Here is a 25,544-nt window from a genome sequence, read left to right as displayed (position 1 = left end):
GAGCCGTTTTAGGTAGGCGTGGCTGACTCTTAACTTTTATAAAGAATATCTCTTTGGATTTGAGACTTTAGTCTTTGCAACTTTACAGATCTTCTTTATGCACCAAGAGCTTGTAACACTCCAAAGAGAAAGGAAAAATTGAAATCGCATCAAATGACCCCTTTAACACACATGTGGCTGCTTTCCTCACTGCTGTGACAACACTTGCATCCCTCCACCACTACAACGAACTGAAGACTGGAGTTATGATGCTGAAAATTCAGTTTTGCCATCAAAGGAATAAATTACATTTAAAAATATATTCAAAATAAATTACAAATACATTTTAAATTGTAATAATATTTCACAATATAACTGTTTACTGTATTTTTAATCAAATAAATGCAGCCTTGGTGAGTATAACTTGGTGAGGCTTTTAAATGGTAAATTGTCTCTGAACTATATACGTAGCAGTCTCGTAGCTTTGTCTCTATATTTTTTTTCTGATTTTCATATTGTGCTACAAAATCAATATTTATAATGTTGTGATTCATCTTGTACCTAGTTGGTTTGGTTTATGTCTTAGAAATCTTTATTGAAGAATTTTAGTGAATCCCTCTTGAGACGATGAATAAGAATAATGCCTACGGAACCAAGTTGAAGGTCACTGTTAAATCATAATATTTAAATTTACTCATTTGCCAGACACTGTTATCTAAAGTGACTTACAGTGCATTCAAGGTGTACAACTTGCCAGTATGTGTGTTTCCTGGGAACCTGACCCAGCGCTTTGCTGTTGCTAGCACCATGCTCTACCAGTGGAACTATAGGAACTAACTGGACCCATATAGCCATAGTGTCATTTTCTGGAATGACTTGAGACATGTGACCTGAACTACTTTTCACTCTTAAAAATAGAGGTTCTTCAACAGTTCTTTGCAGCACTTTAGGTTCAGCAAAGAAACCTCTTATCATCGACCATTGTGTGCAGTATAGGACCCTTGAGTGGATACATGGGTCTTTGGAGAGTTACTGATGTGACATAGGTTCTTCAGACCAATGCATTGGTTTCTGGGTTCTTTAAAGCGCCAGTACATATATAGTTATTTTTATAGTTTTTTATATAATTTTTTATTAAATATTTGATCTTTTGTCTTTTAATTACAGTCAGCACGTCCACAGCCAATTCTGAAGAATATGTGTGAGGAACATAGGTTGAACATCATGAAATATAAACTAGACTCAAAGTCACGTTGGCCAACTCTAACTGCTAGAACATGGCTCCAGATATGATTAGCTAAAGAATTAGGGAATAAAGGTTGTTTTTGGATCTTAATAAGGCTTTCCTATGGTCCTTTGGGACTCTAATTGCATCCTTTATTCTTAAGAGTCATGTCCACTTACAGTACATCAAAAAACACATAGTATGAATCTAAGATGACTTGCATATGGATTCGTTCTGGTCATAGGGGAATACTGTAAGAAATTTCAGATGAAACGGAGCATATGCAAATGACATGTGAGAGCGAGAGATAAAGAAGCACACACATAACCACTCGCACCCACTGGCTGGAGCTGCACAGGAGTAATGCTCTCCTCTCATAATAAACATGTCCACATCTCACATCCAAGTTGCTCTAATATTCCAGAGAGAAAATGTATGGCACATCCCTGATTTGTTTGCTGTTATTAATGGGGCAGGGAGGAAGGAAGTGTTCTGTGGCTGCCAGCGCAATATCTGACCTCTGAGAGTGCATTAAATCAAGGCATTAGGGCCTGTGTTAATAAAAAGGATAGCAGAGGTGGAGCACCTCAGCCAAAACAAACACACCCCAGACACAACAAGCAAACGGCACAGGCTTCCAGCAGCACAGGAAGGAGAATTAATATTGGGATTTAATCTGCCATATTAGGGCAGCGACTTGCCGCAGTTGACTGAGATGTGAAGAAGATATCTGCAGAGCCTCTGGATGAGCTCTGCTTAGAGCTGTTTCTAAGCGCATGTCCATCAAACTGAGAGACCCAGGTTAATGCCCGGAGCGTAGATCACAGAGGTTAATGCTGTGACCCTAAGTGGTCGCTCTTAAAAATAAAGGTTCCAATTAGTGGCAAAATGGGTTTTACAGCGGGACACCACTGCAGAACCTTTTAATTTCCATCGTTCTTTACAAAACCAGCTATATACGTTTCAGAGGTGTCATGCCTTTTTTTAGCCAAGTGGATTATAAAAGCAACTAACAAAAAATCATTTTTAAAAATGTTTAATCTTTAAACATTTCTGGGGTTGAATACTGGTCCAAATTTGCACTAAACAAAACCTGTACACACTGTAAAAAAATCCAAATTAACAAAATGTTGGAAGGGAAAAAATATTTAAGTTAATTGTTGCTTGGGCTTAGTTGAGAGGACATATTATATTAAGTCTACACAAATATATTTGAAACGATTATTTTCAAATCCAGTCAACAATTAGCTATGCTAATGTTGACTAAACTAATAAAAACTAATCCAGCCAACACTGAGATCATTCTGCACGTGCACGAGCCTGAGTGACTTCGCGGGAGAAACAGCGCCATCTTGTCAAGTTCACGAGTCAGGTAAGTGCCACTAAATAAATGTTATTTTTTTAGACTAAATTTATCGACAAAAACATACAGCATATCCGATGTTTTTGAGTGGATATTTAGAAGTGTTTTATAAGTCGTGTGTCCGAAGAAAAATGAATATTTAGGCTAACATTATGTTAAATGTATGTCAAGTTCACACGTCAGGTAAGTGGAACTCACTTTGTACTTAGACTGAATTTATCAATACTTTTATATTAAAAAAAGGTGTAAACGTATGTATTTATACACAAACGTACAACATATATAAAAACATCAAATAAGCGTTGTATGAATATGTTTGAGGGAAATAAGCTGTTTAAGTGAAGGGAATGTGGTCTTTCTTCTCGTTTAATCCATAAAACACTTAATGTCAAAAGCTGTGTTACTATAATGAATTTTAGGTTTAATTTTGGCGTGTTGTATGATATTTTTGTGTTTCCGTGACGTTAAAAGATATGAAGAGATCACGTGGTCTCTCTCTTTTATAAGCCATTGAGGCTTACGGAACGTGTAATGTAAACCACAGTAATACGCTTATTTGAAGTTAACATGGGCGTGTTGAATTGGTTTTTGCGTGTGCAAACTTTTGCAATTGTCCCGTGAAGTTAAAAGTCGACTCGACATTAAACGTGACTAACAACCAGGCTCTTTTCAAACAGGGTGGATTACACTGGGTTTCTGGTCTCGTGAAGGCACTTCGGAGAGGAGTTTGTCGCCGAGGTCACCGTAGCCACCAGATCCAGTCTGTATCCTGATCAGATGGTGGATCAGCACCTAGAGACGCCCTCGACAGCCCTGAATGTCAGCGGAGACCAGGACAACTAGATGAGCCCAAGCGACAGATCCCTTCCGAAGACCTCGTCACCTAGACAGCCATCGGGACAAGACCACAGGAACCAGACCAGTCCTCTGCACAATCTGACCTGTGTTGCAGCCTGCAATTAAACTGCTGGATTCGTCTGGCCAGAGCAGAACGATGGAGTTTTGGTTCCTTCGACACACGATTTTTGTAAATGTTTGTTTGTAAACATTTTGTTTAACTGGTTTAGTCTTTTTAAGTTCATTAAACAAATGTTTAAAATAAATGTTGCAGTTGTATTACAAATGTAATGTTTGACAACTGGAGCACTTTAAAGGGATAGTTCACCCAAAAATGGAAATTTGCTGTTATTTTATTGAGCCGTACTGTTCACTTGAAGAAAAAAAGTTAACTACATCTTGGATGGCTTGAGGGTGAGTCAATTAACAGCAAATTTTCATTTTTGGGTGAACTATCATCCCGTTAAGCCTGCATGTTTAGTCTGTATGACAAATGTTATAAATGCAGATTGTTATTAAATAAAGGCTATTATGTGTTATAATGTGTGTGTTTTAGTGATTGATAGACACTAGGTAATAATTTTCTTAAACTCGATATAAAATATAATAAACACATGGAGTGAATGGTTAAATTTTAATTGACACAATTTGCTGTAGTTTTCTAAATGTCTGACCAAATACATAATTTTAGTTGAACTGAATATAAAACTATTTCAGTAAAGGTTTAGCCAACTAAAAAATAACAAGTCAGGCAACACTTTGAAGGCAGAAATTGAGAGAATATAAAATGTCTGTGGAACTTGTTACTAAATTAGTTGAAACGGCTTGAAATTTTTTACAGTGCACCATGGCTTATATCTTAAAATTAAAGGTCTAATATATTCACTACAAGTGTTATTTTTGCATCCCTGATGTGCTATTACAGTTTTTGTTATTATTTTGAACTATATCTTATTTGATATATTCTGATTTCACTTTAATATTAAAGTTTCTGTAATATTGCTGTGTTTTGTCATTTTAATTTATTTTTTATATATCAAAGTAGTATTTATTATTATTATTATTATTATTATTAAATAATATACTATAATAATAGTGAACTATTATGATGATTATTATTATTATTATTTGGTTTTAGATTATTTCATTGAGAAACTGAGAAATATTGCCTTGACAAATAGCTGAAATAAACATTTTTTTGTTGTTTTTTTTTTGTTTTTGTTTTTTAAATATAGTTTCAGTTTGAGTTTTAGTTTTAGTTAACAAAACAATAAAGTGCATTCAACTCCTGTATATACTGGTGCTTTAAGAACTCATAAGGTCTTTGTAGTTCAACCAAAAATAATGTACTCCAAAACCTATATGACTTTGTTTACTCTGTGGAAAACAATAGAAGAAAGAATTTTCAAATTACTTATTTGCATACAACAAAAAATACATAGTGATCAGAGATTGTCAAGCTCCAAAGAAGAACAAAAGCATGTGCAAGTGCAGGGATAATCCTCCACCTCTCATGTAGCTCTTAAATCTCATTCATGCTTCCTCATATTCATTGCGTTTGACTACGAGAGAAGTGACAACCATTTGGCATCACTTGATGTGACAGGTTTGTATATGCTTGCAGCTTGGAACGACATGAGGGTGAGTAAATGATGACCGATTTCCTTATTTGGGTGAACTAATCTGTTAAGTGATGATACCTAGAACAACACGCTAATCTGACCAACCTATAATCAGAATCAGAATCAGAATCAGAATGAGCTTTATTGCCAGGTATGTTTACACATACGAGGAATTTGTTTTCGTGACAGAAGCTTCCACAGTGTAACAGAATGACAGTGACAGAACAAAAAAACACAGATAATAAAAAATTAAAATAAAAAAAAATAAAAAAATAGAACAAGTAAAATAAGGAATACAAAAGATACAAATCGACAATTGTATGTACAGGTATAGAACAATAGACAGTTGTATGTACAGGTATATTATGTGCAAATTGAAATGTAGACTGAGTATGTGTGTTAGATAAATAAGTGTTTGAGTGAATAAATAGTGTGTGTTCCACAGTTATTGTCATTATTAATGCAGCATCAATAACATTTTCAACCTCCAATCACAGCCAACACTGTAAAGCAAAATTAATGAAAAAATAAAATAAAATGTACGACAAGAGCCATTAAAGATTTGAAGATCTACACAGATTGCACAGCAAGTGTCTCTAATAATGAAGTCTTGCATTCACAGAGATTTTGTGACAGATGTCTGTTTTCATTTTGACAGACATTGAGTAAGAGTATGTGGGTGGAAATCATAAAAGCTCGCCTGGACTGCGTTTGATTGGCGCTGAGAATTTGAGCACTTCCTAAGCCAGAATCAATGTGTAAAATAAAGTGACTCTGTCTGAAAAATGTCTACCATAAGCACTCTGCGTCTGAGCTGTGGTCACTTTTAGTGTAACTTACAATGCTAAGCAGCACATGGACTGACGGAAATTTCTGTTATTGTGCTTGTGCCACGGGAGGCTTGATTACATTCATTATCACAACAGGACTGCTTCACTGAGTTTCCATAATTGACAGAACATGTGGTGAACTTTGTTGTGTCTTTTCATTTGAGAATAATGCAAAAGGTAAAAAAGAAATGTGCACAGTGTCAGGGACAGGATGAATAAGAGCTAAAAAGCAAAAGGGGCATTTAAAGCACAGTGGGGCTTCTTTTGCTTTAGGTAGGTGGCATGTCATTTCATTCCCATATCACTCTCTGGTGTATACTTCAATTAACATAAATGTAATGCTGTCCAAACTTTTGAGTTCACTTCAGCAACTTTTACGGACCCATATTCGTGTGACCTTTCTTTTTAAGCCATCTATTCTATCACTACTTTCTAACATCACTGTGAATCTATGATATGTACCACTTCCCTTAGTCTTTAAGATATATTGGTGGCACATTTTACAGCAGACTAATGTGTAGCATCACATGTGGGATGTTAAGTGCCCTAAACAACAACTGCTTTTAATCTCTGTGCATTTTATTCTGCAGTGACTTAATTCCCTCAGTCCACAGACTAAAGTTATCCAGGCAAATGCAGTATTAAAGTACATCATGGGCGTACATTTCAACATCTAATAAGCATAACATTTCTCAAGAACAAAATGTTAAGGGGACACAAAGATGTTTTGCTTTAATTAAGACCAAATTGCCTTAATATGGGGTACCGTTGTCCGTCTGTTGTTTTTGTTCTTTTCTCTGTCATTTTATCTGGCCAACAACGCAAAGTGAAAGTTGTTTAAATATGAGTAAGGTTCATAAGTTCACCACGCATTCATATTATAATTATTAAATAAAAAAAATTGGAAGAACTTTGTTCTCTCCCACAGGACTTGTGTGTGTAGGTGAGGTAAAGGGGGAAAGCAGGCAGTGGACCAAAACACCGTGAGGCAAGGGAATTTACAAAACACAGTGTCATTTTTAATTATATTTTAGTGTGTGTGTGTGTGTGGGGGGGTCAACCCTCAGATGGGGTAGGTAGGTAGTACATGAATGAAAAGTAGAGCATGGATGAACCAATAACTTTGCCACTACAATATCTATTTCTTGCATCTTACATGTTATTGTAACAGAGATATCTAAAGATGAGACAAAACAATGCAGCGTGAACCAATTCTGTGCGCTGTGAGTCCTGACCACAGATCTGTATTAACAACAAATCCACTGAGAAGGCCCAAAACTCTGTATAGCACCGTTTTCACCTCAAAAAGCTGAGAGACTTAATGCTAAGCATGCTACAACTTACTTAATCAAATTCATTAAAAAATTAAAGGAGGTGGCAACATTTTAGCCCATTGACTCTTCTATTATTGAGTCAATAATATCATACTTTACAACATCAAATCTAATATATGAAAATGCTTAAACAAACAGCATATAACATACAAATGGCTATTTAACCCTCTGGGGTCTGAGGTGATTCTGGGGCCCTTGAAATGTTTTGACATGCCTTGACATTTGTGCTTATTTCAGCTACTTATAACATACTATTGGCCAATATGTATTTTTTGTTTTGTATTCAGCACAAACTGTGCTACAATAATATGTATTATTATATATGTAAATTGTATGCATCAGGGTTTTATTATAGTTAACAAAAACTATAGCAAACTAAAACCATTGAAATCAAGTATTTTACTTGAAATGCAATAAATGCTAACTGAAATAAAAATAAAATAAACTTTTAAGTTTATTGCCAAGGCAATATTTCTCATTTTTTGTTTAAATTGGTGTTCTAAAATAAATAAAAGTTAATAAAAACTATATAGACTATATATTAACTACACACACACACACACATACACATTTGCACCAACACATTATTTTGTTAGGATGTATTTATAATGTTGCTGATACAATTTGGCACGCTACTGTCTGGCTGTTTTATTCATGCGATTGATCGTTGCGCAACTAGAAATGACAAACTGACCTTGAATTTCCCATTTATGATTGTGATTCAAATCAAAACACAACTCTGCATGTTGTCTGTGCACAAATACCACTTGCCGTAACTGACTGTATGCATCCCATCCTCAACGTTCCCAGCAGCCCAGTGGTACTTGATGTCAGATAATCCTGTCAAACGTCACCATTCATAGCTACAAAAGTGGCGCGAATGCATGGGATGATAGTCAAATCCCAGAAACCCTGTGTGTATCCACCCCGCATGATAATCTTAGCATGACACAGTCAGCCAAAGGCAAATTCTAAGAGAACTAAGCAAACAGAAATTCACTGTCTCAATGTGCCTCAGCCCTAGGCATCTATCAGCATTGAAAATGTTTTACAACACTTTGACACCTCAAACCAAAAACGTCAAGAGGAGAACATCAGATATGTTTGCGATGAGGTAAAGAACAGAAGGAACTGTCAAAAAACTGCCAACGAAATGACGAAATGTGCACATTACAAGCGTCACAAATTAAACTGTTATTAAACACTAGGTATAACGTTCCCTCCTCTGGCAACACTGTTGGTTAACTAATTTTCATGCCACATTCATTGTCTGTGCCCCAAAGCGTTTGTTGGAATTACCCAAGATGGAGCACGCATGTGTTCAGCCGGTTTATTCCAAAACACAGCTCTGTGTGAGCGATTCAGCAGGAACTGTGGCTATGCAAACCCACGGGCTTCTGGGATTGCTTCATTTACATTCCACAGATTGCATCAGGAATTCTGAGACATTTTCCTTTTTTCCGCCTGTTAATTGGGGACAGCATGCACCAAAACAGATATGCACTGACACGTAAGCACAATAGCAGCATCACAGGCGAGCCCCTGATTAGTGAGCGTTAATGACTACAACACATGCTTGACCATGCCCGTGATATTCTATCAGTCAGTAAACACAGCCATTTTTCTCCGGCTGCATCCTTCACGTATGACGGTCAGACATGTTTGTGTGTGTGTTTTGCATCGAGAGGCAGTCGTTGCGGCAAATGCTCCTTTCCATCCATCTGAGGACATGTTTACAAAGCTTTCATTTCTGAACGATTCTCAACCCAGTGCGTGCAGCCCCACCGTGACGTTGATTAGGAGGCTTGTCAGAAATAAACTGGAGAGCCCCATTCCTCTACAAACCGGTATTCATTTAGTTCTGCCGAGTTATACAGTGCCATATCTCTGCAGGAAAATCCAGCATGACATGAGAGCGAATTTTGCCCTTTTAAAAAGAGGGTTAATCTTTCTTTCCCACAGCAACCTCAATCTCTCTCCGGCCCGCATGGCTCTTGTGATCCCTAGCTGCTGCAGTAAATTAAATTAAATAAACCCATTAGTTACAGCACTGCTACCTTCTCACCTCTGCCCAGATGCACTTTCATGGTTTGTTGGCCTTTTAAAGTAACCGGAGGACTGAGAATATGGAATATGTGATTGGAAAGTGACCTTGAATGAGCAGAACAGAGATTTGGGTTCATTGTTTATCGGGATGATCACTTAAACCTTTGTGTGTTAACACATTTCCGACTGTGTTTTCCAGGTTAATATTGAACACGTATTCCAAAAGTAAATCATACTTGAGGTGCTCTCAAATATGTAAAGGCAGGCGAGAGTAAAAATGGGGGTGGATGGCTGTGAAGAGCGAGTCTGCGTCACTGCAAACACGTTAAAACGTGTGGCATGAGTAACTGAGTAGAGATCACCAATCCGGCAACATGCTGACAGCCTGAGCAGCACGTCTGAGGGGAGAGAGACTTATTTCATTATTTCGTTCACATTATATCATTCCGTCTGTTGTTTTAAATCATGAAAATGTGTATTAACTTGGGATAAAAGACGGAAAAAGTGACTAAAGCTGGGAGAGAATTTAAAAGAGGTTCAGTGGCGAACAAAGACCATTTAAAGCACCTCATCCAGTGGAATAATTCTCCCTCAATTTCAGAGTTCGCTTCATAAAAACAGCAAACCTCATTATATACCTTATTTTGAACACTGCAGGTAACCAAAAAGGTTTCCTTTAACACAAAGTTGCTTCGAATTCTTGAAAAACAGCACAAACACAGAGGGGTGTGCAATATAGTGCAACAGTTGGGTTCTGGAAGTAAAAAATCCTATTCTTTGTCTCCATAGAGAAAACTGCAACAATTCTATAGAAACCTTTCAAGACATACTGTACATACTATGATCTCATTAAACAACAGTGCATGTTTCTGTTCAAGCTGTCAGTCAGTGTAATTTTAACTTTAAAAATAATAAAAATGATAACATTAATAATTAATAGCAAAGTAAGAGGTGAGGAATCATAAATCCTAAAGAGAGAAAAATCGTCTAACTATAGAATCGCAGAAAACAAACCAGAATGAAAGAACTCAGCAGTAACCGCCCACTCTGTGAAGCACTGTCAGTGTTGTAATTGATTGATATTGTAACAAGGGCTGATTCAGAAAGATGGAAAGTAGGATCCAATTGCAACATAAAACATGTATTAACAAACAAAACAAAAGTAAATCCAGGCAAAGGGAGACATGGACAACAAATACTATATCCAAACATGAGGCGAGGCAGGCAAGAACTGAAAAACACACATGAAACATCCACAAGGGACTGTGCAACAACCATTTTCAGTTTCATTTAAGCTAGAAAAGTCCACTACAGTTGTTTATGTTCGCATGTGGTAGTTGAGCGAAAGACAAAGTTTTACTTTTACTAAAAAAAATGACACAAAATGCAATTGGGGGTGACTCCAGTTCACTCCCTTTCAAACATTGGAGGTACTCCTACCATTCATCATAATTTACAATCATTGTCAAGAAATTAAATGCAGTTTAAATGCATTATAGAAAGCAAAACTTGCCATCGTTACTGTTAATAGGCAGGCATAGAACAAGCAAAGCTCGTCAACAAAACATGGCCCAACCTGACATCTCAAATGCCAATAATCCCAATTACCCCAGGAAAACAATCTCCTTCTGATACTCCAATTAGCAATTAACATAATCCTTAAAAGCATCCTTTTTCATCTCATCAGCTTAGTCCAGATCTCAAAGGACACTTGGCACATGTGGCAGCTGCTGCATAAAAGCTATTGTGAGTTGAGCTGATATTGCGGGACATTCTCATGTGGGGTTTGATTAATGGTGTATGGATATAATTGATGGCGGGCAACTTGAAACCTCAATAGACAATGACACAGGAAAAGTTCCCAAAAACACATTCAAAGTCACAGGAACAGGATCTAACCACCAGAACTCAGTATGTTGAAACTGTTGCAGTTGGTTTACACTTCCAAAATACTATCCCTACATTGCTTCACATTATGCTAAAATTATTCTAGCTGAATACCTCATGGTGATTTCAGGCAAAGAAAAGCACATGAATAAATAAACAAAAGAAAGCAATGAGAAAATTCAAAGGTGATGGGACAATCACAGCAAAAAAGCTTCTGGAAGCCAATGAATGTGTTTGTCTTTGTTTGTGACGGTGACTCAGGGGTGTTAACAGAGGAATTAGCTCACACCTACGGAGTGTAAGCACATCTCACCACCATATTTGAATTAAGCCTCTCACAATCTTCTAAGCTGCGTATATTATTGAAGAAACGGGTGGCGTGAGCTATGTCACAGATCATTCACAAAGCAGCATTGCTAAATAGCTGTCTTTCTCATTTGTTTGTTCACATTCGGTTGATCGCAAAATGGGGAAAACCTTAATTTGCTATTTATCATTCCCCTGGCAAACTATTAAAAGAATAGTTCAGCCAAAAATAACATTTTGTCACTATTTATTGTGACATGAATATTGGCTGGTCCAAAGCCATATGGTGTTATTTCCATGGGACACAAAAAAGTTTATAGGAGTACGTTTTTAAAGAATCGCTGCAGAGAACAAGTTCACAGTGAACCAGTGCTGTCAAGACCAAAAAAGATACAAAAAAGCACCACAAAGGATTGTAAGAGTAGCCAGTGTAACTTATTTCAAGTCTTTTGAAGTCAAATAATATGCTTTTCTGAGGGACAGACTTGGAAATGTGCAGTATGTACCACATTTATATCGCTTTTATATTTTTAAAAGGGATAATTCAGCCTAAAATGAAAATTCTGTCAACATTTACTCACCCTCATGTCATTCCAAACCCATAAGACCTGTGTTCAAAACATGTGATCGAAACACAAATGAAGACATTTTAATAAAACCTGGGAAATTTCTGTCCTGTCCACCAAAACTTTCATGGTTAAAAAGTTCATAAAGTAATCCATATAAATCAAGCTGTTCAATACAAGTTTTCTGAAGAGACACAATTGCTTTATAAAATGAGCAGATTTTATGTATGCTTTTATTCAGATTTAAACATTGATCAACACACATACATATACGGCTTATCAAATATGGTCAATAGAAGGACAAATGTGCTTGATTGGTGCATGAGAACCAATAATGTTTGTTCTTCTATGTGACACAAAGGCACATTTGAGCTTTTGTTGTCTGTGTTTGTTGTATAAATATATATATATATATATATATATGTGTGTGTGTGTGTGTGTGTGTGTGTGTGTGAATAAAAGCTTAGATGAAATATTTTCATCATAGAAAGAAATCAAGTCTTTTCCCAAAACTTGGATTAAAGCACTAGATTCATATGCATTACTTGTACAATGTCTTTATGAACTTTTTTAAACATCACAAGTTTTGGGTGAATTGACTTTCAGTGGAGGGATAGAAATATATCAGATTTCATTACAAATATTTTCTTTGTCTGTCAAAGATGAACAAAACTCAAACAGGTTTGGAACGCCATAAGGGTGTTTCAGTTCTGGGTGAACAAACCATTTAAGCTTGACAGACATGGTCACTATAAATCTGTTATTGTGTGGCAAGAGCTGCATAGCAATTCTTCAAAACTCTTGCAGAAAAAATAACAGCATACAAATGTAGAACAACATGAAGGTGAGTAAACGATGACAGAAATTTCACTTTGGGGGGAACTATTCCTTTAACTAGAATCCTCTATCTGTCAGAGCCATATGGTGTATTAGGATTTATGTGTACTGTGTCAGATGTCACAGAGAGATGCAGGTGAAGCCATGTGTCACATTCCTAGTAGGGAATCAGATTTTTTTCATCCCTACAGCTCCTCTGAGGAACAGTAAAGCCCTGCTATGATAAATGTCAGGTCAGAGGAGCAGCCGTGAGACACGCTGGAAGCTGCATGTTTGCCTTCACTGCATGGCTTCAACGTGTCAAAGTTCCTGTCTGAACTGCATTAGCTTGTTTTTGGGTCTGTCTTGAGACTGTATCACTTACCCAATACGCAAAAAGGAAAATTGGAATCTTGTCAAGTATGACTGACATGCCTATTTGTCCCAGGGAATTCTTATTCAGAGAGATTTTAAGATGGCTGTAAACCAGTTCTTTGTCGAATGAAATCATTGTTCCTTCTGACTGGAAACACATCATGGCAAATCCGTAGAAAGTAAATAATCCCTGGGAGAATTCTTTTAAGCTCAAAATGACTTAAGTTTACTCTTTATTTTTGGCTCAAAATAAATAATTTAATACTTGAGGCAGTGGCTGACAATATGGGGCTCAAAAAAAGAAAGAAAAAAGAAACAAAGCGTAACCAGCCTCCATATTTGCTTTGCAACGAGGACAAGGTTTAGATTCTCATCCACAGACACAAAGTGGGCAGTAGCTGTGTGTTAATGGCAGATTGTGCGACGATGCCAATATTTTAATGGCTGCAAATTTAATTGACAAATTAGATTCTTAGCATAAGTGAATTAAAACTTGTGGAATTGGATGAAGCTTGTTTTTGGGTCTGTCTTGAGACTGTATCACTTACCCAATACGCAAAAAGGAAAATTGGAATCTTGTCAAGTATGATTGACATGCCTATTTGTCCCAGGGAATTCTTATTCAGAGAGATTTTAAGATGGCTGTAAACCAGTTCTTTGTCGAATGAAATCATTGTTCCTTCTGACTGGAAACACATCATGGCAAATCCGTAGAAAGTAAATAATCCCTGGGAGAATTCTTTTAAGCTCAAAATGACTTAAGTTTACTCTTTATTTTTGGCTCAAAATAAATAATTTAATACTTGAGGCAGTGGCTGACAATATGGGGCTCAAAAAAAGAAAGAAAAAAGAAACAAAGCGTAACCAGCCTCCATATTTGCTTTGCAACGAGGACAAGGTTTAGATTCTCATCCACAGACACAAAGTGGGCAGTAGCTGTGTGTTAATGGCAGATTGTGCGACGATGCCAATATTTTAATGGCTGCAAATTTAATTGACAAATTAGATTCTTAGCATAAGTGAATTAAAACTTGTGGAATTGGATGAAGATCATCACTTCAGAAACTTTCTAGCAGGATTCAGCCCAGCAGGCGGCAAGGATGTCTGTCAGAAAGAGCGAGGCATTGAGGGTTGAGTAAGAAAAGATGTACTGCAGAATCTTTTCCTCTCTCAGCCTTCAAAGATAAAACGCCGTGATTCCATGTACAGCTCTGGTGCCGCAAAAGAAATGGACTCGAATAACCCGGAAGGCCGACCTCTGAGTAAATTCCGCAATATGAGCTCACTTTTCACCTTGATTCTTTAGGCCACTGAGAACCTTTTTCATAGACTGCAGCGCCGTGTGAATGCTTACGCCTTAATGCTCTTTGACTTTAAATCCCAGATGTAATTGAACTGTCATGACTGCTGTCCGGAATTGTTTCCGGAGGGCCAAACAATATGCGCGTGCCTCTCCATGCAACCCTGAAAGCTGGATCCCAGAAGATGCCTACATATCATCAATATGTCAAAACAAAGTAATAGCACAAGTACATTCGCAATTTTCAACCATCAACAGTGCAGGAATTTCGGCGGCTGGATCTCAGCATTGGAATGGCACAATGCTCGCACCTAGCCAAAAGATGACTTGAAGGGCAATAAACGTGAAGTGCCAGGACAGAAGCTCCTGTAGTCACTGGGCTCACTTGTGCTGGTGAATTTAATTACGTGGAAATAAGGGGATGAGACAGACCTGACTGCAGCAGTCCACTCGCTCTCGACAGGCACAGGGGCATGCTGCTAATTAAAAAGTTTAATTCCACGACTGCCGCGTTGGCATCCGAGTGCCCAGAGGTGCGTCCTTGCACGCCTTGGCAGAAGCTTATCAGGAGCATGCAGATTGGGGCATCCCAGGGAGGTGCAGGGGCTAGGCTGTATGGAGAGAGATGGCATCCAGCTTGAGCTGGGAGGCGGCCCACCTCGACTCACAGCTTCGAGCCAGCAGTCAGGAGGCGAGGGTCGGGTTGAACTGCAGTGTGGCGTGCTGAGGCATGGTAAACAAGGGATAAACGGAAGATTTGGGTTCTGTCCTGCTTCGCTCAGCAGTGGATCTGTGTCTGCGACTCGTTCCTTCTGTCAGAGGCTCGTGTCTCGGCTTCTGACAGGAAAGAATCAATGCTGCATGCTGTTCATACTCCTCAGAAACTTGCAGATGATTTGCTTCACCCAGTGACCCTTAAAGTATTAGGACACTTAAGCCACACTTAAAAGCATCTGAATTTCATTGCATTAAATATCAAAGTAAGTGACATCTGCAATGAAATGGCGCTGGAGCTTTTCTCACAAATAACTTTTTGGAGCTATTTTGAAAGGTGTCAGGTGTCAGGGAACCTGTCAATTCTTAACAGCTTCACACGGATGTTCTATCAGAGTAACCACAGTGATGAGCTACATTAAGTATGGACATGATCAACTAACATCTGAACCCAAGTGTCCAAATACTTAATTCTGAACAGTATATATGTTGTTTTATAACTAGAAACCTAACAAATTTTCATTTTCATTGTGCTATAATTCTTTTTAAACAAATTCATTTTCAATTAGTTTAACTGTAATAAAAAAACTAATAATAATAATAATAAAAACTACATAAACATCTTAAAATAACCAATATAATTGACAAGAACACAAAGCAACATTTCTAAAACTTAAACTAAAATTAAAATGAAAACAGACAACATTAAAATAAAAATGAATTTAAAATATTAATAAAAATAATACTCGACGATATCTCATTGATACTAAAATAACATTGGTTTGGAACAACACGAGGATGAATAAATAATGGGTTTTCATCTTCAGGTGAACAATCCCTTTAAAGGAATATTTCAACATAAGGAAATATCTTCCAATAGTATGTTTTGGCATGTTAGTGATGACCACAGAAAATAATTTCTATCCATCTCTCAGTTTGTATAAGCAAACAGCTTTGCACATACAATGGAAGTCTATGGGGAAAACACGCAAGATGCTGCTGATAGAGCTTAACTTGCCTTTAACTCTCAATATTCCTTTAAACTACCAAAAGTTGTAAGGAATGAGGAATTTCTGAAGTTCTATCAGGAAACAAGGGTCACTGGGGAATAAATAGGTGCTGGAATTAGAGCGCTTCATTGTGTAGCCTTGTACAGCGCAAGAACAATGCGTGGGCTTCAGCAGTGTATAGCTCTCACCGATCAGAATGTATTTTATCTCCAACAAAAAGGAAGAGACCTTGGAGTAGGCAATGCTGATTCTTTGCTATCTCTTGAAAGGCCACCTCTTTTACAGGCTTGCGACTGGACAAAAAGATGGAAAAACTCTCCTGAGGTCAAATAGCCAAAGGATCTCCAGCTCTGAATATTGTGTGGGGGCTATTGAATAGAATTAATAAATAACAGATCAGAGAAGCCTGTAAAATGCTGCAAATGTCCTATTAGATTTTTTTTTTTTGAGCAATACAAAATAACCACATACTGTAACATAATATAGCATTCTGATTCTTGTATCATTGCAAAATGTAAACGATATTATCGCCCACTAATCGGGAGCTGGGATGCTCAAAAAGAGCAATGTTTTGCCCTACAAATGGCTTACTTAAAAGTTGTCTCTGCATATTAAGCTGGGATATGAGTCTTTTAACACTGCAAACATTACATACTTCAGCTTTAACACTCTCATTTTTACCTTCCTGCACTCCTTTAATCTAAAAGTGAACCCCAACAGTGGCGCGATTTGTCTAATGATGCCAAGCTATTATTATTCGACAGAGGGAACGCATTACCCACTCAGTGAAAGTGAGGCTTCTTTTAAAAGCAGACAGGAGTTTTACAGAGCATCCAGTCCTCTCTGACAAGCCTTTTAAACATAGCATCAGGCTGTAAAGGAGGAGCACCATCATATTTCAAGACTGAAATGACTACCTAACTTCTCCTGATATATATGCCCAGCAAATGAAGTCCAAAAAGCCTTTACTGCTGGATATTTATTCACGAAGGCTTTAAAATGTAAAACCGGCTTGTCTCTGCGTCTTTGCATACAGAATATTTGTAAACCGAGTTGCCTTCTTATGCATATTAAAGGGAACAGACCACCTAAAAATCACAACTGATCACTGTCATGTTGTTCCTAACATGTATGACTTTCTTTCTTCTGTGGAACATAAAATAATATATATTTTTACCCTAGTGTATAGGCAAAAACAAAACACTTTCACGTTTTCAAATAATAATAATAATAATAATAATGATTACGATAAGCATTTTGCTTGAGATTAAATCAACTGTTTTGTAAAAATCTGTATAAAATTTTTTCAAAAGCATATTAAACTAAAATCAAGAAAGAAATGGCATTTCCAAGAACTTTAAACTAGATTGTTATCTTGATCTCAGACATCCTTATCTGTCATTGACCCATAAACAACACAACAGAGAAACGTGAAGGGCGCACCTGTACCAATCCAGCCCCCTCTCGTAGTTCCTGTCAAAGAAGTGAGGCTCATTCCCAACGGCTCGAACTTCGGGATGAACCCGCAAAGCTTCCAGCAGAGCCCTTGTCCCCCCTTTCTTCACTCCGATTATAATGGCTTGGGGCAATTTTTGAACCCCGTAATCCGAGGTGCAGTTCACCACTCTCCGAAGCTCGCTGTCCGTGGTGCTGAATTCGGGGTGCTCGTGCTCTCCAGCAGCAGCGGCGGCGGCGCGCGACATCATGCTGCTGCTGCTATTTATTCACGAAGGCTTTAAAATGTAAAACCGGCTTGTCTCTGCGTCTTTGCATACAGAATATTTGTAAACCGAGTTGCCTTCTTATGCATATTAAAGGGAACAGACCACCTAAAAATCACAACTGATCACTGTCATGTTGTTCCTAACCTGTATGACTTTCTTTCTTCTGTGGAACATAAAATAATATATCTTTTATACTAATATTTAGATTTTTTATTCTTTACATTTTCAGTTTTTATTGCTGCTGCTGCTGCTGGTCGTAGCCGCCTGAGCTCGCGCCCATCCCGACGTCCTCTCGTCGATCCCCACGCTATTTCTAACGCTCGAGACGGCGATAGTTTGCTCTGTCGCCGTTCTCTCGACGAACTCCTCGTCGAAGTAGACCTGGGAAGAGGTCGAGTAAAGTTTTTCCCTCAGCGTAACAAAAGTTGTTTCCTCTGTCGCGAGCCTCCCCTGATAAACGTAGTTCTCCTGGAACTGAAAGGAGTTGTAACAGCTCATCAAGCTATAGAACAGATAGGTGACAGAAAGGGAGTATATTTTTACCCTAGTGTATAGGCAAAAACAAAACACTTTCACGTTTTCAAAATATCTTCTCTTGTGTTCCACAGAATAAAGAAAGTCATACAGTTTTGCAAATGGCAGGAGGGTGAATAAATTGAATAATTAACTTTAATAATTCTTTACATTAATGAACTACACGTTTCACATGTTTAAGCTTTACAGCCACGGCTAAGTGTGAAATGAGCCACTTCTGCAAATGCAAATCAGTTTGCAAGCATTTGGTGAGATTGTGGTCTCAAAAGCCAATATTAAAACACAAATGTTGGGTGCATGTTGTGATGTTTCATGTCATCAAATTCAAGGTCCATCTTTTAATGTCATTTCAAATAACATTTTGTTTTAAATACAGTTTAATTGCAGCTTGTTATTTTTGTTTAGCTGCATTTAACCCCTCAGTTGGCGATTTGGCATAGTGCACATCTAGCCAGACAGTTATTGCACATGTAATGTTGTTTCCTTTAGTGAGTATGGTAGGCCATTACATATTTGATATTCCTCCAAGCTACATGTCATGTTCCAAGTGCATGTGGAAACAAATTTAAGGCCGCTTAAGGGATTTTCCAAAACACACAAGCACTCTTAGGTGTTATTTATATAAGCTTGTCATCCCCAGGTCTAATGAGTCCCACACAACGACTGTAATGAAACAGCTCCCATTAACACCCAGGCAAATGAACGAATGTTACGAGTTCTGCTCGCTCTGAAGTGAATTGCGGCAGATGTTGTCTGGCCTCAAAGCTCTGAGTCACAGCCCAAGGCTAGCAGATCCAAGCAGATCCAGCACACGCCGCAGCATGGCTTAATGCTCATTCACTCTTTACCCCTCAGACGCTATTTGTACAGCTTCTCCTCATCATAGGCAACTGTTCGGCTGAATGATGTTAGGTCTATGTAGAATAGCACTCCAAAGAAAAACAGACTGACTGTAATAACCTGCACTGGTTCTGATTGTAAATAGAATGGAGAGATGTAAACTAGGAAATATCGCAGGCTGACGAGTCAAAGCATGTTGAGGATGTGTATGTGAAAGCACATACACCTGAGTAAGCACCTCATGATTTGAGCACACCTGTGAGTCTGGAGCCCAGGCGTGCTGAAAGTGCTCAACGGAGCATTCACTGCACCTGGCTCTACTGAGCAGTGATTGCGAACATGAATTCGGCGTGAAATGAAACTGTCATGCTGCTGTAGTAATTATGTTAAAGCTGGACAAAAGCATCCACTGCAGCCTGGAGCTTGGTTGCTTTTGAATCATCACATATGTATTAGTCTACTGACTAATTGACTGACTAAAGCATCTCTCAACTATGAAATGGGAAACAAAAGCAGATGACCTCTGCTATATTGTCTATATTAAGTGTAGACATACTCAAATGCAATTGACCCATAAACAACACAACAGAGAAACGTGAAGGGCGCACCTGTACCAATCCAGCCCCCTCTCGTAGTTCCTGTCAAAGAAGTGAGGCTCATTCCCAACGGCTCGAACTTCGGGATGAACCCGCAAAGCTTCCAGCAGAGCCCTTGTCCCCCCTTTCTTCACTCCGATTATAATGGCTTGGGGCAATTTTTTAACCCCGTAATCCGAGGTGCAGTTCACCGCTCTCCGAAGCTCGCTGTCCGTGGTGCTGAATTCCGGGGGCTCTCCAGCAGCGGCGGCGGCAGCGGCGGCGGAGCGCGTCGTAGCCGCCTGAGCTCGCACCCATCCCGCCGTCCTCTCGTCGATCCCCACGCTATTTCTAACGCTCGAGACGGCGATAGTTTGCTCTGTCGCCGTTCTCTCGACGAACTCCTCGTCGAAGTAGACCTGGGAAGAGGTCGAGTAAAGTTTTTCCCTCAGCGTAACAAAAGTTGTTTCCTCTGTCGCGAGCCTCCCCTGATAAACGTAGTTCTCCTGGAACTGAAAGGAGTTGTAACAGCTCATCAAGCTATAGAACAGATAGGTGACAGAAAGGGAGAGGGTGAACATGAATAAGATCTTCCGGGGCACTTTAGAAGTAAAAACCGAAGTGCTGGACCAAAATGCCATCTCTGATAGCAGCGACCCTCTCAGAGAAGTGGCCAGACATGTTTCCACCCCAAGTCTCGCATGGACACTCAACAACAATAACCTGTCACCATCAACAACGCGAACATCTGAAAGTGCGAGGAGCCCGCGCGCTCCACGCGCGCTTCACTTGAGGAAAACGGATCGTTAAAATTCCAGAAGAACGTCTTGAGTATCGATTTCTTATTCCGACGCTGACAGCCTTTGTCACAATTGATCGGATTGAATTTGCAGATGAGAACGGCTGCGGTCGGGCGTCCTTCCAAACGAGCAGTCCGCTTGGACTGAGGGTGATGCTGCTGCTGATGGAAGTCTTGTCATCTTAGAAGAAAAGGGGCAAAGAGATAGCAAAGTCTCTGAAGTGATGTGCAGGGCACGTCTTCACCCGATACCGCTTCTGGAGTGCAGTTTTGACACCGCTGTCCTTCACACCTCTGATTTCAAGTGGCAATTGGCGCAAAGGCTGGATCTTAATCCAAACGAGATGTTGTATCACCCAGTCATCCTCCCACTGCTAATCCACTAACTTTGAGCGCTGGAGAGTGAGCAGCCTCGCCATAAATATTCATTGACTGCTCTCAGTGGCTGAGAGTGCAGCGCGCAGTCTTAACGCCTCGTGTTGATTGGTAGACGTGATGCGCGCATCAGCCGTGGGCTCTTCCAAAAACCCGAATAATACTACATACAGTAAGAAACTGGTGCTACGTCTACAGCTTTCTACAAGACGACCGAGGAGGAAAGCATTAGACACGCTTGTAATTCTATCAGCCGAAACAAAAATACATTTATATAGTCCTATTAGAACACAGTAGAATGTACTTTATTTAATAATAAAATATTTGATACTAACATATTAATATTTATATTGATTTATAATATTGGTATTTAATTTATTATATCATTCAACTATTCTAGTAATATTACAAAAGAACCTAATACAAAATAATTTCATTTGCATAAACTAATATAGTTATAGTATACAGTTATAGTATACAGTATACATATTTATTGTATTTATAGAATTAATAACTCTTCATGGCTTTAATTATTGATTGCTTTTTCAAATGCACTAAAACCTATTTAATTTTATGTAAAATAAAATTTTCTGATTAAGAAAAGATTTTCTGATCAAGAAAATAGAGTTGAAAGTATCAAATGCAGAAATTTGGGGGTGCACTGAAAAAAATGGTTTAAGAAAAAAAAGCTCAAATAATTACAAAAGAATGGCAAGTGACACATTGAATTAAACATGATTTTATTGCAGAACATACACCAATAATCTTTATTTTATTTACTGCTTACATTTACAACAGAATCGTTTTTTTTACAGTGTGGTGGGTGTTTGTCACACTCATATAACCTGCAGATCCTGCAGTACCAGCACCAGTGAAAGCAGTACTGATAAGAGGAATATTACAGCAGCTCATTATATGAATATATTTCTTCCTTTTATTGTATCTGATCTCACATTTATATTGATATGACTCCATTTTATGTCAGAAGCACTAGCTTTGGTCTATACAGAGCAGCTCATGCCTGCTCCCTACTGGCCTGAGAGATGCAGGACTAATCCATGCAGCAACAGCACTGGGTAAAGAGTGGTGATTCTTCATGACAGGTACCTTAATGCACATTACAGCACATTAATGCACGGATTTCAGGAGTGACTGTATAGATGAAGAATGACCGAACGGGTGGATGCACGCATTTCTGGAATTCAGCAATGTTCTTGTGGTATATGTAGCTACTGTATACTGAATAATTCAACAATGGAAATATCTTTATCTTCATTTTATACATTTTGTATCACAGGTTATGGACCTTTTTCTCTGAATATGATACAAGGATTAGACATATGTCTTTTAGGGAAATAAACAGATGACTTGTGAGCTGAACGATGTGCCCCCTTCCTTTAGATCACTCCATTCATCATGTCCCTCATGTTCTACAGCTTCCAGCTCAGAGCATCCGTTAAAAGTAAGCATTCCGTTTTCCTGATAAATCTGAGTTACTGCAGCAAGCTTCTTGTAGTTGGTTTTTTGGAGGTTAAAATCAAGAAAGATGTTTGAGCCCCATATACGGTAAACCTGCACATATATATATTACAGTTTTAAAATGTAAAATTTACTGGTTGTTCTGTAACATTTTTTGTTATATTTTTTTACATAAGTATTCTGGCAACCACAGCTGCCATTTCTTTATGTAAAAACAACAGTTTTTTGTGTGTGTGTGTATGAACACTGAACCACCTGTACATTCAGTAGGTTAGTCAAAAAACTGTATGGCATGCGGAAAAAAGTTAACAAGCAAAACAGATTAAGCATTTCAACATCAAGTGTGTTTATAACTGACACATGCCAGCACTGGAGCTCCTCAAATATACTAAACTTCACATTCATTACAGCACCTACACTGTAAGAAAACATCATGTTGTGCTGGCTTTTGCTGCATCTAGCTCCTCTTCCCACATATAGGGCACCCACCTATTTAGATGTGGCAGTGTTGCTGTTCTCACTCTCCAATGTTGAAATGACCTCTCAAACAGGTACAAATGCTCACTGGATATACAGCACCACACACTGTAGGATACACAATTCTTTGATCAAAAATTCGGATGCATATATTTTTTAAGTTGCTTTTAAAGATAGCACTTGCCTAGAAGCTACAAGAAAATGCAATGTAGAGTTCACAATACAGGAAAACTCATTTTTAGATATCCATGGATATTTAAAAGTTCGGCTGGCGGTTGGACTCTAAGCTTCTGGCATGCCGTCCAAAGGGAAATCCTGTGAAATTTGCCAAAAATGCTTGAAACAGATTTATAATTGTCTGAGCTTTGAGTGGCAAGTGAGGAAAATGGTAGTTTGGTCTATTAAAATATATATATATATATATACAGGTGCATCTCAATAAATTAGAATGTCGTGGAAAAGTTCATTTATTTCAGTAATTAGTATATGCTTAAAAAATATCATGCTTAAAACAAATTTACCTACATTTCCACCCAGCCCTGATGTTACTGTTCCCCTAGATAATAAATTGAGGAGACACTATGGCTAAATATAAATATGCAGACAGATGTGTTAACAATAGGTAATAATATCAAATGTTAACATATGGTTCATCTATTTAAACATTTTTATGCCATGCAGCTCAGCAGAAATGTCTGTACTGCGATATTTATTTTCTATCCATTGCCTTCTGTTTTGGACATTCTTACTACTTGATCATACATGAACGTGTCCTTCCCCTCCAATGAACACCAAACAAAAAACAGAAAAATGACATGCTCACCAAGCTGTGAACTCAAGGCAAAAGCAGAGATGCTTCCACTGTCTGAGTGAGAGAGAAAACCTCTGACAGCCTCCGAGGCACAAAAAAAAATAAATAAATAAAATAAAAAAATTCCAAACACATGGAAATATGTGGATAGGGCTGAGTAAGCCAGAAGATCTATAAGGCCTACGGCATAAATTGATGATCAGCCGATAGCACCAATCAATTTTCACTGCACCTATGGAAACAGAACAAAATAATTTCACCCTCCACTTTTATTTTGGTCTTGGGATGACAGTAGAAACAAATTAAGATGATAATACAATAGAGTACAGTTTAAGGGGGAAAAAAATAATCTTGTCCACAGTAAAACTGACACATGCAGTCATTCAAATGCAACACTTAAATTTAGAAATGCCAGCAATGTAACACAGTTTCCACATCCCTTCTATGAATATGCCAAATTGCTGGATATGAAATGATGCTCTCTGGTTGCTTTTAGTTTTGTGTACACCCAAGATGCATGACTGCATCAGGGCGATAAAAATGTGCTGGGTTACAACTGATGCCTCACACAGGAAACTGTTATTCCAGTGACATCAGAGGGATGATAACAATTTTGTAAGGCAATAGTGCAACAAGCAGGAGTGCTTTGCTGACACTATAAAGACAGAGTCAGAAAAGGCCGGGCACTCTGTCAATGAACAAGTGAAATGATAGATAACAGGCCTTTATCGAATCAATTCGGCTGTTTCCTCCCATGTTGAACAGCCTGCCATGCAGAGGACAATTAGATGATAAAAAGTGATGGATGCATATTAAATTCACTAGCCTCTTTAAAAAAATGCTCTTTTGGGCTTTGCAGTATTTCCTGCTGACCTTTTAGATCCTAATTTTGTTGTATGTGAATGCAATTAAATCAATCCGTCTGATAGTGGGAATGCAATGGTGCTGTTTGAGGGGCTTAACTACACACATGAATTCGGTTGACTGCGAAGGGAAAGCCGGGAGATTGAATTTGTAATATTGTCAACAGAGGCTGTGTAATCAACAAGAAAACAAACAAATGAAACATTTCCAAGAACCATAGTTGCGTTCTATGAAACATAAAATAGATAATGAGTGATTTCCTCAGTCAGGCATGATAAAAATTGGAAGAGTAAAAGCCTATTGATCCTAATGTCATTACACTGAAAGATAATGAGAGATTACAAATTTGAGCTGAAATAAAAAGTCACAGAGGACAGGTTGCTGGGAAGGAGAATCAAAACGACTTCTGAAGGGGTCATGAGCTCTGGAGAGAAAGACCACAGCAAACCGCAGAGAACGGGCTGGATAACCATCAGGGGCCATGGGGAGTCTCGCATCTCGCTACTAGAAACTAGAGGTCAAAGAATTTCCCTGCGGACATCCACTAGGCTGTGCTTTGCCCTGGAGACATCAGCCCTCTTATGAAGGCTTTTCTTCTCATTAAGGTTCTCCTGCAGATCTTTCAGACTGCAGATCTACAGCAGGACAGAATGGCAAAGAAACACTCAGGAACTACTGTTAATAAGACTATTGTTCAACTGCAGGGTAAGGACCTTACAGTAACTGTCTTAAGATAACATTTCTCACTGCACTATAGTATTGTCTTCTATATCTTAAAAAAAATACTCAAAATACTTAGTTGATTTGACAAGAATCTACTCAAAGAGGGTCAAGACAGTCTTAAGATTACATTTAT

The 25,544-nt window shown here is 38.3% G+C and overlaps 1 protein-coding gene across 1 annotated transcript in view; it reads right to left on the bottom strand.

Annotated features, from left to right (window-relative positions):
• hs3st4 (heparan sulfate (glucosamine) 3-O-sulfotransferase 4) overlaps window positions 1-20,994 on the bottom strand; it is a 117,952-nt gene extending 96,958 nt beyond the window's left edge. Inside the window, exons 1-2 of the mRNA XM_016554577.1 lie at window positions 20,175-20,994; window positions 17,654-17,920 (exon numbers count right to left, since the gene is read on the bottom strand). Of these exons, the coding sequence (XP_016410063.1) occupies window positions 17,654-17,920; window positions 20,175-20,524 (617 nt within the window). The 5' untranslated portion in view covers window positions 20,525-20,994. The remainder of the gene's footprint in view (window positions 1-17,653; window positions 17,921-20,174) is intronic.
• Between the last annotated feature and the right edge of the window lie 4,550 nt (window positions 20,995-25,544).

Source organism: Sinocyclocheilus rhinocerous, unplaced genomic scaffold (assembly GCF_001515625.1).
Source record: "Sinocyclocheilus rhinocerous isolate Xijiao unplaced genomic scaffold, SAMN03320098_v1.1 scaffold676, whole genome shotgun sequence".
NCBI lineage: Eukaryota > Metazoa > Chordata > Actinopteri > Cypriniformes > Cyprinidae > Sinocyclocheilus > Sinocyclocheilus rhinocerous.
The sequence above is the reverse complement of the archived record's forward strand: the minus strand, read 5'-3'. Positions and strand labels throughout refer to the sequence as shown.